The sequence below is a fragment of the Saccostrea echinata genome, unplaced genomic scaffold (assembly GCF_033153115.1).
Source record: "Saccostrea echinata isolate AGI-Se365-2 ecotype Australia unplaced genomic scaffold, CSIRO_AGI_Sech_v1 ptg000046l, whole genome shotgun sequence".
Classification (NCBI taxonomy): Eukaryota; Metazoa; Mollusca; class Bivalvia; order Ostreida; family Ostreidae; genus Saccostrea; species Saccostrea echinata.
Window position 1 is genome coordinate 10,499,360 of NW_026889795.1, and position 18,184 is coordinate 10,517,543.

Sequence of the window (18,184 nt, forward strand, 5' to 3'; positions counted from 1 at the left end):
ATTAAATTCATCCAAAAAGTTTTGAACTCCAAGGTATTTAATACTTCCCAAAATACATTTGGTAGTCATACTTGAAGGAGAGAATCTTTATTCTGAATTTGCTATATACATGTATACTATAATGAATTTGTTATATGGATATATATAGGATCTCCCATGATTTGTAGTTGGATATGATTTTTATCCAACGAGTTGTGTGTTTTTTATCCCCGAGCCTTGGCAAGGGGATAAAAAACACACAACGAGTTGGATAAAAGTCATATCCAACTACAAATCATGGGAGATTCTTTTTATCCCATGTTTAATACTTCACAACCAATGTTTACACTGTTTTATATAGGACTCCACTTTATTTTACTTCATCACGCTAACGCAAAAACCATTGTGACGTCACAACTGTGGGTTATGAAAAATTTATCCAATGAGTCATATCCACGGGATAAAGGGGTAAACATGGGATATAATGAATTATGGATATAGCAAAGTAATTTCGCAGGTCCCCAAGACTTCGCTATAACTGAGTTTTACTGTATATCTTTTGCTCCTCTCCCTCATGATCATCAGTTATAAACCATTGTTCAAAATAATTTGCTGTTGTTAAGTTGAATTGACATCTAGCATGAAATACAAATGAATTTTTGACAATTATATTTAAACTTACAGACAAAGACAATTTATATTTTTATTCCTGTTTTTAGCTGATATTGAATGAGAGAGGGGGACTGTTCAACCGACATAAGACAGTACTTCTTCACCAAGGGGAGGGGCTGATCCGAGAGATAAAGTGGAAGGGGGATTTCATCGCCTGGACAAATGATCATGTATGTATATACTGTATATACAGTGTAGCTGTAAACTAATAATACAGTCGAGGGAGGGGTTGATGCGAGAGATAAAGTGGAAGGGGGATTTCATCGCATGGACAAATGACCATGTAAGTACATAATATTTTAGCTGTAAACTAATAAAAAAGTGGGGGGGGGGGGGGTCACTGATCTAAGAAATTAACAGGAAGACAGACTTCATTGCATTGATGAATGACCATGTTAGTATAGATCTGCAAGCCAATAAAACAGTCGGGGAGGGACTGGCCCAAGAATTAATTGGAAGAGAGACTTTGAGTATAAATAGCTTTGAACCAACTTTTATTTCTGTGGTATACATTAAAATGTCATCTTCTCAATCCTATAATACAGTAAAACATGTTAATGAGTCCACACTTACAGCAAAGCGATTTTTAATCACAGTTATTTACATTGATTTACGCAAGTGAGTTAAGGCTAGGTATAGGCGTTTCTATGCAAATGATCTAATAAAAATGCAACAGAGGTATATTTATTATACAGAGAAAATTTAAATTCATTTTCTTATACATACTTAGTTCCCAAGGCATGTTATAGCTAGTGCACATTATGACGTCATATCATGACGTCATTGTTCTTTAGTACTCAAAGTAATAAAACACATCAACAAACAGCTTTGGCGCAAGGGCATACCCTATTTAATTTTATGTAAATAATGTATAATTCTACGAAGAATATTCTAAAGATTAATGAAAGTGCTGCACAAATCCTATGCACTTTCTCTCTGATAAGAATTTGTGGAAACTTATACTGGACTGTGAATTTTTACCCCGTTTCAACTCAAAACTTTATAAGTATGAACGAAAAATCTGATCTGTAAATATTTGTGCAGCAATATCACAGATCTTTGGAATATTATGCTTCTAATTAGACCCTGTTTCTGTAAAAATATGTAGGGTGTGCCCTTGCGCCAAAGCCTTTTTGTTGATGTTCTTATTATAACATTGTGTAGTAGAGAGCAATGACGTCATAATATGACGTCATAATGTGTACTGGCTATCACTTGTCACGGGTACCAAGTTTGCATTAGAAAATAAGTTTTAACCTTTTCTGTATTATAAGTATAGCCCTTATGTGTTTTAATTAGTTCATTTGCATAGAAACATCTATACTTAGCCTTTAACTCACTTGCATAATAACGTAGTTTTAAACTTAACATATGTAAAAAATAATTACATTAATTTATAACAATTAAATCAAAATCATTCGACCCTGGCACTTCGCTATAACTGTGTAATACTGTATATCTACAAGGTACAAAAATGAAAGAGACTTGAGTAAATGATTGTTTTTTTCAGGGTGTAAAAATCTTTGATATGAGCTCCAGGAACCGGATTACCTTCATCAGTAAAGACCACAGGTGAATAATTATAAACATCAGATTCAGTATAAATTAAAGGAAAGTTTAAATATTGAGACAAAATGATAAAATTTAAGTGATGAGTGTCTGCATTATAGACAGCTAATTCAGCAAAAATTAATGTTCAAATATCAAAACAAAGGTTTAAAATAAAAAAAAGATACAGATCTGGCACAGTTGTATTTTTATTTTAGCTATCGTGCTGACCAATACAGATGTAATATGTGTTGGAAGGATGGACGCACACTTCTCCTTGCTTGGGCAGATAAAGTGAAAGTAGGAATATATTATGTACTGAAAAGAAAGTAAAAGTAGAATTATTACTGTATTAGATCTTAATAAGAGGTAAAAAATTATGGCAGTTATGTAAAATTCAATGAAAATGAACTTATATTTGATTGAAATATATTCTCTTAAAAAGAAAGTTGAATTATTTAGATCGATCTAATAGTAAATACATTAACAGTAGAACTTATATTTGTGCTATAATTACTGCAATATTCCCGAATAGAGTAGTTTATAAGTGCCCATGATTTACACAGCATAAGAATTGTTTTAACAGCACTATCTGTACTGATACCCTTTATCACTTTATATTATGTTTATCATAAAATAAAAAACCTCCTACCTTATTTTCAGAAGATCCTGATGTAATAATGTAGTGATGTAATAATGTAGTGATGTAATAATGTAATGATGTAATAAGAGCTGAGACTTTAATTTCAGGTCTGTATTGTAAAAGACAGAGAAGATCGGGATATCAGGGACTTACCACAGAGATATGTAGAAATCAGTAAGTTATACATGATATCAGAGACATACCACAGAGATATGTAGAAATCAGTAAGTTATACATGATATCAGCCACTAATATCACAGAGATATGTAGAAATCAGTAAGTTATACATGATATCAGAGACATACCACAGAGATATGTAGAAATCAGTAAGTAACACATGATATCAGCCACTAATATCACAGAGATATGTAGAAATCAGTAAGTTGTACATGATATCAGCCACTAATATCACAGAGATATGTAGAAATCAGTAAGTAACACATGATATCAGCCACTAATATCACAGAGATATGTAGAAATCAGTAAGTTACACATGATATCAGAGACATACCACAGAGATATGTAGAAATCAGTAAGTTATACATGATATCAGAGACATACCACAGAGATATGTAGAAATCAGTAAGTTACACATGATATCAGAGACATACCACAGAGATATGTAGAAATCAGTAAGTTATACATGATATCAGCCAATAATACCACAGAGATATGTAGAAATCAGTAAGTTATACATGATATCAGAGACATACCACAGAAATATGTAGAAATCAGTAAGTTACACTTGATATCAGAGACTTACCATAGAGATATGTAGAAATCAGTAAGTTATACATGATATCAGCCAATAATACCACAGAGATATGTAGAAATCAGTAAGTTATACATGATATCAGAGACATACCACAGAGATATGTAGAAATCAGTAAGTTATACATGATATCAGAGACATACCACAGAGATATGTAGAAATCAGTAAGTTATACATGATACACAGGTAAAATTGCAACGTATGTTCAACATATGTTTCGAGTAACATATGTTGAACATACGTTGAACATATGTTGACCATATGAATTTTCGACAGTATGTTGAACATATGTTTAAAAAATATGTTGAACATATGTTTGAAATATATGTTGAACATATAGCAGACTCAAAACATATGTTGAACATATGTTTGTGGTAAACATATGTTTAACATATGTTGAACATATCTTAAACATATGGTTGTTTCAAACATATGTTCAACATATGTTTTGAGTTTCACATAAAATTCATACTGAACATTATATATAATAACCAATAGCCTTTTCACATTTATTTCTTTTAATATTAAATTATTGTTATCGTTATTTGATTAATTTTTTTTTAATTTAATGAGATAAAAAAAATATGTTAATTAATTTAATGTTAATCAGTGAACCAGCAATAATTTAATATTAAGCCTATTATGAAAAACATGAGTTATATGTTATATTTTAACACGTCCGGGGGGGGGATCCAGAAAATTTTGAAAGGGGGGTTTCCAGCACTCATGCATAGAATCACACCATAGGCACGTCAAGCCCATAGCAACGGTTTTCGAAGGGGGAAACCTGTGAACAGAGTTGACAAGCACCCCCCCTCCCCATCCTTCTGGAATTACCAATTCAAGTGGACTGCATGTTAAAAAAATAATATTGATAACATTTATCAAGATAAATTTGACTACTTATTTATTCAAAAGAATGATCATTTCTTGTAGAAGCTTACATAAAAAAGGGGGATTGGTTAACTACTCTGTTACCCTGCACCCCCTCCTCCACTCGTTTCTCCAATTTCAGCTCCCCCCCCCCTCCCCCTTTCTTCAAATCAAAATTTGTCTTCTTGAACATTGTATTCCCCAAATTAAGTTTATCAAGAATTAATTAATTTGTATTTTACCACGTTTTGTTTGGATTTATTTGGAGTGAAAAAAAAATTCCACATTTTATTTCCGGACCGGTTTTGGTTTTTATCGGATGAAAGTGTACGTACGTCATTTTTGACGTCACTGCTGCAGCAGAAGTGTTGGGTGTTGGAAAAAAGTAAGTGCTCTCAGATATGTTTTTAGAATTTAGTTCATGGTGTTAAGAGAATTTCTTCAGCGTTACAGATTCATACGAACGTCTAGTACTCTCATGACTTGCATAACATCTCACTGTAGTTGTAATTAATGCAGTTCGTAAAAAGACGATACAACTAGTGATCTTGTCTACGTTATTTTGGATTTGTGTTCGACGAATGTAAAAACCATTTAGCATTTCTAATTTTTCAGATTTGTTTTCCTTTTGTCAATAGTTACGTTTGAATATTTATTATGTGGTATGATCTTGACATGAAAGTGGAAGTAGAAATCTTGCATAGCAGTTTGTATGTAGTCTGTGTTAAGATGGTTATCCATTCGGTTCTTTTATCAAATTATTAATGGAAAAGGTTTGTTTTTAGGACCTATTATGTATTAAGCAACTGGAGTTCAGTGTCAGAATGCTGTTTTTATTGAAAGAACCCAAAGCTGTTAAGACTGATGATTCAACCCAAAGCTGATTTGACTGAAGATTGCACGATCACTATATAGGCCTACAGGTGAAAATAAATACATATATTAATCACAGTAATTACAGGGTGACTCTTTAATAACAAAATATTTCTTTAGAAATTTCTTTTTGCTTCTTAATTCTACACTGGTTTAATTACTTTATGAAAAATTAATCAAATTTTTTTTTTTACTAAAATATTGTCAGAAGATGTTGATATGGATAGAACTTGCTGGCTTTTAAACTATAAAATATCTGAAACTCAGAAAGATGCTCAATTTCAGCCTAATCTGGCATTCAAGATTATAGTGTAAATGTATTTAAAGTGCATCAGCTAATTTATTACTTATTTATATATTAATTGACATAGAATTTTTTTCAACACTAGAGAAACTAGAGACTTGTACACACTCTCTTTCAAAGTTTCTTTTAAGTTTTGATTGGAATTTGATTAGAAAATATTTACTGTATGAATATCTATTTTACAATTTTTATAGGCTCCCCTCCCTGTTGTAAATAACATGGAAGATCACCATGACCCTAGGTTTGCTCCAGAATAGGTAAGTACACCCTGTATTACAAGCTTTGTTATTTTCTTCCAAACAAAGTTTTGGGATGTACTGGAAACAAAATGTCTATTTCTCTGCCTGTATTTTTGCCTGTATTTTTTTATATCCAAATATACATTTGCATCTGATTATCCATTTAATATTATTAATATATTATACTATTTCAACATTCCAAATTCATTTGTAAACATTTAGAAAAACTAAAATTTTTTTATGATTTTGTTATTAAGCATATATTTGAAGAGTGAAATTGTCTTGGAAATAACATTATATGGTGTTATACAACACCATATAAAATGTTTTATGAAATTTGTTTTAACTCATATCATAAAGGATAACTGTTTAGGAGAATTGGGTATGCATTTGTTTGCACATGACAAATATCTTCAGTGTATGAACTTTAATTACATGTAAAGTTTAATTTGTATTTCAGAGAACCTGTATTAATCAACAGAACCTTAAAATTGGAGTCTCCACTGTAGTGCCATCCAGTACCTTAACATGTGACAATTTCAAATCCTATGGTGAGGTTCCAAGGGGTTGTAAAATGGAAGAAAACAAAGAACAGGCCAAGAAAAAAATTGTAAGTGCTCAAAGTCATTACTTTTTGTGCTAACTAATACCGGTATATATTTATTAATTATACATGTAATTGACTTCTTAATTTTTATTATTTTTTCTTTATCATTTCAGAAGTAATGCAGTCACTGTGAGGGAAATAAAGCCAAAACTATGTAGAAGTTTGAAAAAATAAACACAAGATTATTGCTCGAGATTGTGTTCTTTGATTTCTTATTATTAAGTGGTTAAAGTACAAGAGTGCTATTTAGTTAACTTTGCAATCCAGAGAAATACAAAATAATCAAATAATAAATGTAAGTAAGAAATAAGCTTAACATATGTTTAACATATGATAAACATATGAACATAAACATATGTTAATCATATGTTCAAACAAAACATATAAGCAACATATGTTAAACATATGATCAACATATGTTCATAAACATATGTTAAACATATGTTGCTCGTTTTTTATGGCGAACATATGTTTCAGAACATATGTTCAACGTATGTTCAACATATGTTAAACATATGTTGCAATTTTTCCTGTGTATCAGAGACATACCACAGGGAAATGTAGAAATCAGTAAGTAACACATGATATCAGAGACATACCACAGAGAAATGTAGAAATCAGTAAGTTATACATGATATCAGAGACATACCACAGAGATATGTAGAAATCAGTAAGTTACACATGATATCAGAGACATACCACAGAGATATGTAGAAATCAGTAAGTTATACATGATATCAGGGACTTACCACAGAGAAATGTAGAAATCAGTAAGTTATACATGATATCAGAGACATACCACAGAGGGATATAGAAATCAGTAAGTTACACATGATATCAGAGACGTACCACAGGGAAATGTAGAAATCAGTAAGTTACACGATATCAGAGACTTACCATAGAAATATCTAGAAATCAGTAAGTAACACATGATATCAAATACTTACCACAGAGATATGTAGAAATCAGTAAGTTATACATGATATCAGAGACATACCACAGAGATGTGTAGAAATCAGTAAGTTATACATGATATCAGCCACTAATACCACAGAGATATGTAGAAATCAGTAAGTAACACATGATATCAAATACTTACCACAGAGATATGTAGAAATCAGTAAGTTATACATGATATCAGAGACATACCACAGAGATATGTAGAAATCAGTAAGTTATACATGATATCAGCCAATAATACCACAGAGATATGTAGAAATCAGTAAGTTATACATGATATCAGAGACATACCACAGAGATATGTAGAAATCAGTAAGTTATACATGATATCAGCCACTAATACCACAGAGATATGTAGAAATCAGTAAGTTATACATGATATCAGAGACATACCACAGAGATATGTAGAAATCAGTAAGTTATACATGATATCAGCCAATAATACCACAGAGATATGTAGAAATCAGTAAGTTATACATGATATCAGAGACTTACCACAGAGATATGTAGAAATCAGTAAGTTATACATGATATCAGGGACTTACCACAGAGGGATATAGAAATCAGTAAGTTACACATGATATCAGAGAGTTACCACAGAGATATGTAGAAATTAGTAAGTTACACATGATATCAGTAAGTTACACATATTGTATAGATAACATAAAAAGCTTGGAATGAAATAGTATTTCTCTGCTTAGTAACAGCCCGTGGTTATTTTGACATGTTATTTTTCAAGTCACCTTGTTTACCTTCAGTAACTTGTTTACCTGCAGTATTTCTCATCTGGGAGACAGCTTGGTCATATAAACATGTTATTGATTTTTCAGTTGTCTTGTTTACATTCGACTCGTTTGCCTGCAGTATGGTGATAGTTTTATTATTTTGACATTTTATTTTTCAGTTGCCATGTTTACTATCAACTCGTTTGCCTGTGGTATATCTCTGCTGGGTGACAGTTTGGTCATTATGACATTTTATTTTTCAGTTGCCATGTTTACCGTGATCGACTCCTTTGCCTGTGGTATTTCTCCACTGGGTGACAGCTTGGTCATTTTGACATTTTATTTTTCAATTGCCATGTTTACTATTGACTCATTTGCCTGTGGTATTTCTCCCCTGGGTGACAGCTTGGTCATTCTAACATTTTATTTTTCAGTTGCCATGTTTACTATCGACTCGTTTGCCTGTGGTATATCTCAACTGGGTGACAGCTTGGTCATTTCGACATTTTATTTTTTCAGTTGCCATGTTTACTATCGACTCGTTTGCCTGTGGTATTTCTCCGCTGGGTGACAGCTTGGTCATTCTAACATTTTATTTTTCAGTTGCCATGTTTACTATCAGCTCGTTTGCCTGTGGTATTTCTCCGCTTGGTGACAGTTTGGTCATTCTGACATTTTATTTTTCAGTTGCCATGTTTACTATCGACTCGTTTGCCTGTGGAATTTCTCTGCTGGGTGACAGTTTGGTCATTCTGACATTTTATTTTTCAGTTGCCATGTTTACTATCGACTCGTTTGCCTGTGGTATTTCTCCGCTGGGTGACAGCTTGGTCATTCTGACGTTTGAAAAAGAAACCCAGGAGGAGGTAATTCAGGTTTAGGACACTGACTTCAAAAATTTAAACAAGAATTCTAGAAATTTCTCAATTTCTGCAAATTGGGAATTAATGGGAATTTTTCTTCAGAGCTGGAATAACATTTGTTTTTTTCATCTGTCTTGATTATCTGCTTGTTGGTCCAAAAACACAGTTATGTTAAGATTTAGAGATTCTTGAACTCATCTTTATTTTGGTTGCTAGGACAACAGACAGGTTTCCAAGCGACCTCACCTGCTAATTGTGGAGCCACATATGGAGTATTTTGAGGAGATTTCTAATGATGCATTGTCTGTACGGGGATTCCAGGAATACAAACCTATTGACTATCACCTAGGTAACAGGCAATATCAGACAATCACCTAGGTAACACGCAATATCAGATATCAGATAATCACCTAGGTAACAGGCAATATCAGAAAATCACCTAGGTAACATGCAATATCAGATAATCACCTAGGTAACAGGCAATATCAGATAATCACCTAGGTAACAGGCAATATCAGATAATCACCTAAGTAACAGGCAATACTAGATAATCACCTAGGTAACCTGGAAAGTCAGATATCAGATAATCACCTAGGTAACACGCAAAACCAGAGATCAGGTAAATAATGACTTAAGTAATACCAAAAATTAGATATCAAATATTGACCTAGGTAACTCAAAAAATTATGTATTTATAAATAACTGGTAACATAAAATAATCATCTAAGTACCATGGAAATCAGATATCAGACAGTTAATATCACATATAGAATTATTCTTAACATTTCTCAACATTTCACCTGCTAATTATAACTATTACTTACTTTTCTGTTATCATGTGGATGTATAAGTATAATAATAACAAAAACTAACAGCTTCATACATATTATAAACAACACACTGTTTCAGAGATACTAGTATCAGGTTTGTAACCCCTCCCCCCCAACCCCCCACCAACACCCCCACCACACTTAACCTCTTACTATTCCCTCCTCATTCACCAATTCCTCAACATTCAAAACAATTTTATAATTTCACACACACAACAAAAATCTATAATAGCCCCCCAGTTCTTCTTGATAAAAAAAATACTGTAAACCAAGTTTTATTGGTGTGCTAGAAATATGTGCAAGTTTCGCAACCTTGTTTTACTCTCAAATATTTCTCGCTGGGAACCAATGATTTACTGGTGTATTCACATAAAGTGCTTCCTCATTTGCAAAAATTAATAGTCATGAATTGATTTTCAAACTGATGAATCGCTAATAAAAGACGTTGCAAATAAGAGTTCATTTACAGTATCTTCCCCCTCCCCCTCAATATCCATTATATACTCCTAACCAACCAAATGTATGATACGGACAGCTTGATCTTGACTTTTCAGATATGACATTTAGACAAGGTAATCTAATGTCTTTGTTAATTTTACCGGCAACAACATGCTTAAATAATTGGTTTTTCAGTAATGACTTTAAATTTCATTTGCCCTGTGACCTTGATCTTAAAAATATGACCTTGATTCAAGGTTAAGACATTTCTGACTCATCAGTGACGTGGAACTAAAACTTGAAGAGTCATAACCTTGACACCATTTATTCATCTCTGTCAAGTGTCCCTGACCTTTGAAATATGATCTTTGATCAAAATTATGACACATTTTTTTCAAAATTGCGGGCGACAGCATATTAGAGTGTAAATCTAATGTGTGATTGAGGGTTTTGCAAAAGCTTTGACCTTGACAAATTTTTATGAGATGGGGCACAGACAGGCAGATAACTATGGTAAAACCTGTATGTCTCATTCTTTTTGGTGAGACATACTTAAAAGAGCTGCAGGTGCTTGCTATTGATGTTTTAATTTTTAAATATTGAATGTGTTTTTCAATCACAATTTACTACAGGTTCTTATTTTTAAATACACATGCCCTGTATCTAGGGCTTATTGTTTGATATGATGGGTGTGTTCAAGGTCTTATTTGAGTGGCTTTTTCTTGAGTTACAATTTTAATTAATATGCTAGTCTGGTTGCTATTTAAGGAAAGCAAGTAGTATTTCCAATTTTAAACATTGAATTCTCTATCCATGCAGTCAGTATGTGATACTGTTTGTGTTATTATTTGTTTATCCTCTGATGGCACCATTACCACTTTAATCTAAAAAAAAAAATTTCGTGACTCAGATATTTTTAAAGCATTCATGTAGCCTATCTTATGTTCTTCAGTACATTCATCTTAAGACAATAACAGAAAGTATCTAAATGTATATTTTCAGAGACGATTTCAGATGAGAATTTGTTTTACATCGTCAGTCCTAAGGATATTATTGTATCTAAGGAACGCGACATTGATGATCACGTTACATGGTTGTTAGACCATGAAGACTTTGAGGTAAAACAAGAAAAAAAGAAAAAAAAACAACTTAAGATTCATTTTTTGTACATCTTTAATATGCTATGTAATTTTTTTGAATAGAAAAATCAAAGTAGAAGAAATTTTTAAATTATTTATTTATTTGTAAAATTGACTTGGTAATAAAATCAAAATTCTATTACAGTAAAACACTCATAAAGCGAAGTGCTGGGATTAAAATTCTGATTCATTTTAAATGCAATCGGTTAAAATCTGATAATTATATGTTGTGGATGGGAAGACTGAGTCTAACTTTCACAGGAAAGCCTGGGATAACATTTTATAAAGTTAACCCTGATATTTTTCTCTTTGTTTAAGTACATGTATTCAATGCCTTTATGTTTCTCCAGTTTATAAATACGTGATATCTCTATTTACAGGAAGCCGTGGATGTTGTGGAGAAAAATGAACATCTGCTGAGAAAGCATTCTTATAAGGTAACTAAAGAGAGAATGTGGAGAAAAATGAACATCTGCTAAGAAAGCATTCTTATAAGGTAATTAAAGATAGAATGTGGAGAAAAATGAACATCTACTGAGAAGCATTCTTATAAGGTAACTAAACTCTTGATCAACCGTCCACTCGCAAATTATTGTTCTCGCAATTCGACATTAAAGAGCCATTTTGCAATAATAAGTACTCGCAAATAAGGAATCTACAGTATATGTAACTATACATATTAAACAAATTAAAAGTCTCATATCATCAGATGTCATAATTACTATTTACAATCATTTAGAAAATACTTTAATTTACAATTGTTTAATTTGTACAGGAAGTAGCCAAGCAGTACCTCCACTTTTTATTGGAGGAAGGTAATTTTGAGGAAGCAGCCAGACAGTGCCCAAGGATTCTGGGTAAAAATAAGGAATTGTGGGAAGAGGAAACTTGGAAGTTTCAGAAATACAAACAATTAAAGGTATCAAGAATCATGTTATCTTTATGTCTTTATTTGTTTGTTTATCCTTCTATTTTTATTATCTTTGTTTTTAATTTTAAATGAAGTTAATGATTTCAGCCAAGTGAGAGATTGTGTAAATTTATTAACTTTGATTTAATCTTCAGAAAATGACCAAAATGTTCTTTCACAGTTCTAGCCCCTTACATTTATATACCCCTTAATTAAAACAATAATTTAGAAATTTTAGCCATGTATGTACTCCTCTATGAATTAAAATTATCTGTTACAGGTTCTAGCCCCTTATTTGCCCCGCAGTGAGCCCCAACTATCTCCAGCAATCTATGAACTTGTACTGAATGATTTTTTGAACACAGACAGTGAGGTGAGACTAAATTCATAATAACACAATGTTATTATGTAGCAAAATGACACAATATTGTATTAATAGCATAATAACACAGTATTGTATTGTGTGATAACACATTATTGTATGATATAATAACACTTTGTTATATAGCATAATAACACATTATTGTATAGCATAATAACACATTATTGTATAACATAATAACACATTATTGTATAACATAATAACACATTATCATATAGCATAATAACACATAGCATAGTATCACATTATAATAAAGTATAATAACAAAATGATATATTATAATAGTATAATAACTCAATAATTCAATAGCATAATATCACATTATTATTAAAGCATTATAACACATTATTATATAGCATTAATAATAACAAATCATTATATAGCATAATTACAGTATTTTAAAGTATAGTGACACATCATTATATAGCATAATAAAACATTATTGTATAGTATAATATAGGGTTATTTAACTCATAAAAAGTTGGCACAAGTAGGCTGTAAATATGGGTTTAAATCATAGTGCCTACATAAATTTATTTAGTGGATATGAAGCAGCACAAAATTTTTTTAAAAAAATATGATTACCACTAAAAGAAGAATGTAAAGTGTTTTGATATACAATCTGTTTTAATATTTAATTTTTTACTTCAAGACATTCCTAAATATAGTGAAGGAGTGGCCATCTAACCTGTATAATGTTCAGACCATAATAACTGCTACGCTTGACCGACTGGACCGTGAGCGTAACAACACAGTTCTACTGAGAGCGCTTGGAGAGTTGTGAGTTATTTTTAGCAATAGCAATGTTGAACTTGGTTATGAGATTTTCACCATACAATGTTTTTGAGTTGTGACATGGTTTATTTCTAAAAGTTATGCTCTTCAGTCTTCATTGGTTTATATCATAGGTGAATGTGGGATTTAATAGAAGCGTAAAGTAAAATACAGAACAGTAAAACATATTTAAAGTACATATAAGCAAATAATATATATATTCTATGAATAATACTTCATAGATACACATTGGAAAGGCAGTATGAGAAGAGTCTGGCTATTTACTTAAAGTAAGTATAAAATTATAACACATAACTGTGATCAATCATATACTGTAAAATAGAAATTTACATATGGAAGTAATTATGACTTAAAAACTTTTGTGTAAACATCTTAAATATATGTTAGTTTCTTTCTATTAAATTTATTCAATATTAACATTGCATTAATCAGGTACCTGATTGTTTTTTTGCTACTAATTCATATAATAAGCAACAGGATTGAAATCCATCTTTGTAGTATAAACAAATTAAAGGCAAGATTCGTAGATTGTGGAGAAAATGAATTATTTTCAATTTTTACAAAGTAAATCAGACTTGATGTTTCAACTGTTACTCTCTGTAAATGACTCCAAATGTACAATGATTAAAAGTGTTTGGTATTTTGAATCAGTGGTTGCCTTGTACTTTTATAAAAAGAGGTCCAGGAACCACAGAGCTCACCTGAATCACATAATCTCTCTGAAAAATAATAAATGTAGAGAAATAAATCACCAATACATCATGGCTTGTGTTTATTTCTTGAAATAATTAATTTAAGATCCAGACCCTATTTAATACCATGTGGTGTCCACTTATAAGAATCCTCTGTAATTTTAACCTTACCTTTCTGCTTTAGGTATTGGTTTTGAGTTTTAATTTTATTTTTTATAATAAATATAAAGTAAGAGAAATTCCTAAAAAAACAAGCTTTTATTTTAATTATTGAACTATTGTATTCAACAATTTCAGCAACTTTAATTACAAAATATAGCAATATTTAATCCAGTAACTTTCACCAATTGAATTACAGTGTATTGAAACTTACATTTAAGATTATAAAATGCAATGGTAGTGACTGTCTTGTAATTTTAAGAGAATGAGTTATTTTGTTTGATTTTAATAAGATATTGTGTATTTTGTTATGAATAAAAGTATTGTAGCACAAATTAAACCAGTTTAAAACTTTTAAATATTATGATACCATGCCAGCTTGTGGTAATGTTGATTTGATTGGTTGAGGAGGTATCACATGACTTAAGCCAACTCTGTGTGAGTTCTGTTCTATAATAGAATAACAGATGTTATAATTTATGCATGGAATAACATTTAATATAGATACACTGTATTAAATCCTTGTTACATTGTCAAAAAAAATCCCATTTTCTCACACATATTTACTAAATCAGGCATTTAGTGTATTGCTATCATGATTAAAACAGTGTATTGTTTTACTGTATTCAGTTAAAGCAGGTATGATATATAATCAATTACAAAACCATTTTATTCACAGTAAAACTTGCTTAGAATGAGGAATTGGGGGTATTTCTGTTTCCCTTCTTTTTATCAGAACTTCCTTCGGTTTTTTAATAAAAGTGTGTTTACAATATTGGATATTAACAAAATTGAAAATACTTGAATGTTATCAAGATTTTTTTAATAACAGAGTTCATTATAAACAAGTTTTACTGTACATGCTATTTATGCTTAAATATGACTATTCCTATGAGAGAATATGCAGTGAATGAATTTTTAAGATTACTATGAAATTCTATATACATCAGGTACTGCTCAATCGCTAAATCCAAAGAGAGGTAAACATTGCATGATGGATAATGCTGTAGAACTATATTTCAGAAATGCATCTGTACTCTTCATTTCCGTGGAATATATATCTGACATTATTATTTTTAGAATGGGAAAAACTCCAACCTTTGGAATATAATATGTAATAATTGACTCAGCTTTTGTTGCATGGATGTGTCATAACAAATGGGACGTGGAATCCTCATTGTTCGTGGGGGACCAATGGATTGTGGGGGACAAATGTTTGTGGATGACATGGTTCATCCTTGTGCACAATTTACATAACAATAACAATAAATATATCAACATTACAGTTCATTGAATCTTCAGTATATTGAAATAACCCACAAAATTACGTCCCCACATATTATTATCAAGTAAAACATTGAATGATTCCGCAGTAAAATATACTTGTTTATGTTCTTAATGATAAAGTTTTAGTTTTAAATAACTTTTAGTTATTGATGTTAATGAACTGGCGAAAAGTCAAAGCCGTTGGAAAAGAGGGGTAGGGGTGCATTGGTTGCAGTTGCAATCCCTTAAAAGCACTTGAAAATGTAATGTTTGGAGCAAAATAAATTTAATTATCTGGTTAAAGTAATGCTGCTTTATTTTGTATTCGATATGTGAAGAAATTATGTAAATCAAGAATGCACGAGAACCCCTAAAATGGTAGTACACATTTATAAAAGGAAATCTGGTTCCTAGAATAGCATACCCCATCTAGACCCTCCCCGCAACCCTTTTCAGAAACCTGATAATGGTTAAATTCTGAAAGTAGTATTTGCAGCGTTAAGTGATGGGTAAAAACTTCAAATTCCCTTGAGGGTATGAACTATCTACAGGTTTTTGATCTGACATTTATTAATTACAAACTATAGGGATATCTTCATAAAGAAATAGACAGTGATAAGTTGAAAATTAACTTAGGAATAATGAAGTTCTTCCATATCAAAAAAGTAATTCTTTCCTCTTTAAGGGCTTTTTAAAATGAAGATATATATATAAATAATTCTCTTATTTTTAGCAACATTTTCCTAAATTACTAACCGTTTCTTGATTTTTTTTGTAGTTCTACCCTTCATGATGTTTTATATTCACAAATTAACATGTTATTATCATTTGTTCCATCCATCTAGTCTTCTTTTACAGCAAGTAAAGATTAATGAAAAATCACAGAGCTTCATGGGATATAAAACTTGTCATAATTTTTGTGCCAGATAAATCATGACCTCTTAATTTTTTCATAATTTCAAAAATTTACACTGCTGGCGTGTTACTTTATGCTTTTTTGATTGTTTTCTTTTTACATTTTCTATTTACAAAATTTTTAATTTGTTTTGAAAGAAAAAAATTGCTTTTGGGTATAAAATTCATTTTACTGCTTCATTCTGTGTATATTGTCTTTATCCTTCCTTTGTTTACAAATAATCATACAAAATCTTGTTTTTAAAGATAATGATTCTCTAAAAGGGAAACTAGAATTGAAGGCACACAATTTTAGCATGTACATTATGATGAAAATTTTGACAGAAATAACCTTTTAACTTAACATTTTATAAGTCATAAGTCCAGTAAGAGATACATCGCTTTAAAATCATTAATTCTGTGAAAGTTATCTTTCTTTAAAGTCACTTATCCAGTTAGAGTTATCTCTCTTTAAAGTCATTAATCCAGTAAGAATTATCTCTTTTCGAAGTCATTAATCCAGTAAGAGTTATCTCTCTTTACGTTATTAGAGGATCAATGAAGTATTCTGGTGAGAATTGTATTTTATTACCTAGAACCGTAAAGAATGTGTTTGATTTAAAGGTTCACAGGCCCTCTGATAGGAAGGATAATTTTTTCTGGGATAAATGAGCATTCCTCAATAAAATTGTCAAGTTAAAAAGGCTCTTTCTGTCAAATTTTGCTAGGTGATCGGAAATCGTTAGAATTAAGGCAAAGTTCTATATAGGTGACAGAGGGTTGATGTACCTTAAGATGTTTCTATTTATAGATTAGGGAACACAGACGTTTTTCAGCTGATCCACAAGTACAACCTCTTTTCTTCAATCAGTGATAAAATTGTTCAGTTAATGGAGTTTGATGAAGACCAGGCCGCTAAACTTTTGATTGACAATATGGATAAGCTTCCTGTAAGTTGATATACCTGATAAATACATAGGGCTCTCGGCGGGTGTGACTGGTCAACAGGGGATGCTTACTTCTCCTAGGCACCTGATCCCACCTCTGGAATTTCCAGGGGTCCGTGTTTTTCTAAACTTTTGATTGACAATATGGATAAGCTTCATGTAAATTCAATCTCTTTCCTGGCAAAGGCTATCAATCCTACAGATCTCATCTTTTCTTAAATGTAAAAGGTTAAGATAACAAACAGTGATCGATCTCAAAAAATCTATAAACAATACAAATATGTTAAGAGGGCATAAAATACGGACCTCTGGAGATTGCAGAGGTAGGAACAAGTGTCTAAGGAGGAGTAAGCATCCCCTGTTGACGGGTCACACCCACCGTGAGCCCTATGTATTAATCAGGTACGTGGAACTTTCCGTCAGTTCAGTATAAAAACATAACAATGATAGGTTATATTCGCTAACAAGGTCATTATAAAGACCCTAAAATTTACGAAATGCGACTTTAAATGAGGTTGTTGAAATCCCTGTAACATCAACTTATCAATGAGTAGCATGCCTCGCTTTAAAAATTGATCAGAGCAAGCTCTTGCATAGCGAAAAAAGATATATATTTATTTAGTGTCATGTATAACAAAGCAGACTTCTTGAAACTTTAAATACGAATTAACCTT

General features: G+C 31.4%; 1 protein-coding gene and 1 long non-coding RNA gene across 8 annotated transcripts in view; both read left to right on the top strand.

The window, feature by feature from the left end:
• The window catches only part of LOC133202058 (vacuolar protein sorting-associated protein 41 homolog), a 158,123-nt gene that overhangs the window by 11,722 nt on the left and 128,217 nt on the right, over positions 1-18,184 (top strand). For 4 of the 7 annotated variants that reach the window (XM_061337837.1, XM_061337835.1, XM_061337836.1 and 1 more), the window contains exons 7-21: positions 699-821; positions 2,162-2,223; positions 2,418-2,499; positions 2,950-3,016; positions 8,967-9,061; positions 9,275-9,407; positions 9,968-9,982; positions 11,329-11,444; positions 11,846-11,902; positions 12,241-12,384; positions 12,656-12,748; positions 13,410-13,537; positions 13,774-13,821; positions 15,354-15,383; positions 17,375-17,513. In XM_061337837.1, the coding sequence (XP_061193821.1) occupies positions 699-821; positions 2,162-2,223; positions 2,418-2,499; positions 2,950-3,016; positions 8,967-9,061; positions 9,275-9,407; positions 9,968-9,982; positions 11,329-11,444; positions 11,846-11,902; positions 12,241-12,384; positions 12,656-12,748; positions 13,410-13,537; positions 13,774-13,821; positions 15,354-15,383; positions 17,375-17,513 (1,332 nt within the window). The remainder of the gene's footprint in view (positions 1-698; positions 822-2,161; positions 2,224-2,417; positions 2,500-2,949; positions 3,017-8,966; positions 9,062-9,274; positions 9,408-9,967; positions 9,983-11,328; positions 11,445-11,845; positions 11,903-12,240; positions 12,385-12,655; positions 12,749-13,409; positions 13,538-13,773; positions 13,822-15,353; positions 15,384-17,374; positions 17,514-18,184) is intronic. The other 3 variants (XM_061337840.1, XM_061337839.1, XM_061337841.1) reach the window with 3 other exon arrangements.
• On the top strand, positions 7,957-8,788 carry LOC133202069 (uncharacterized). The gene is made up of 2 exons (XR_009723183.1): positions 7,957-7,986; positions 8,715-8,788. It is a non-coding gene; the product is annotated as an uncharacterized LOC133202069 (long non-coding RNA).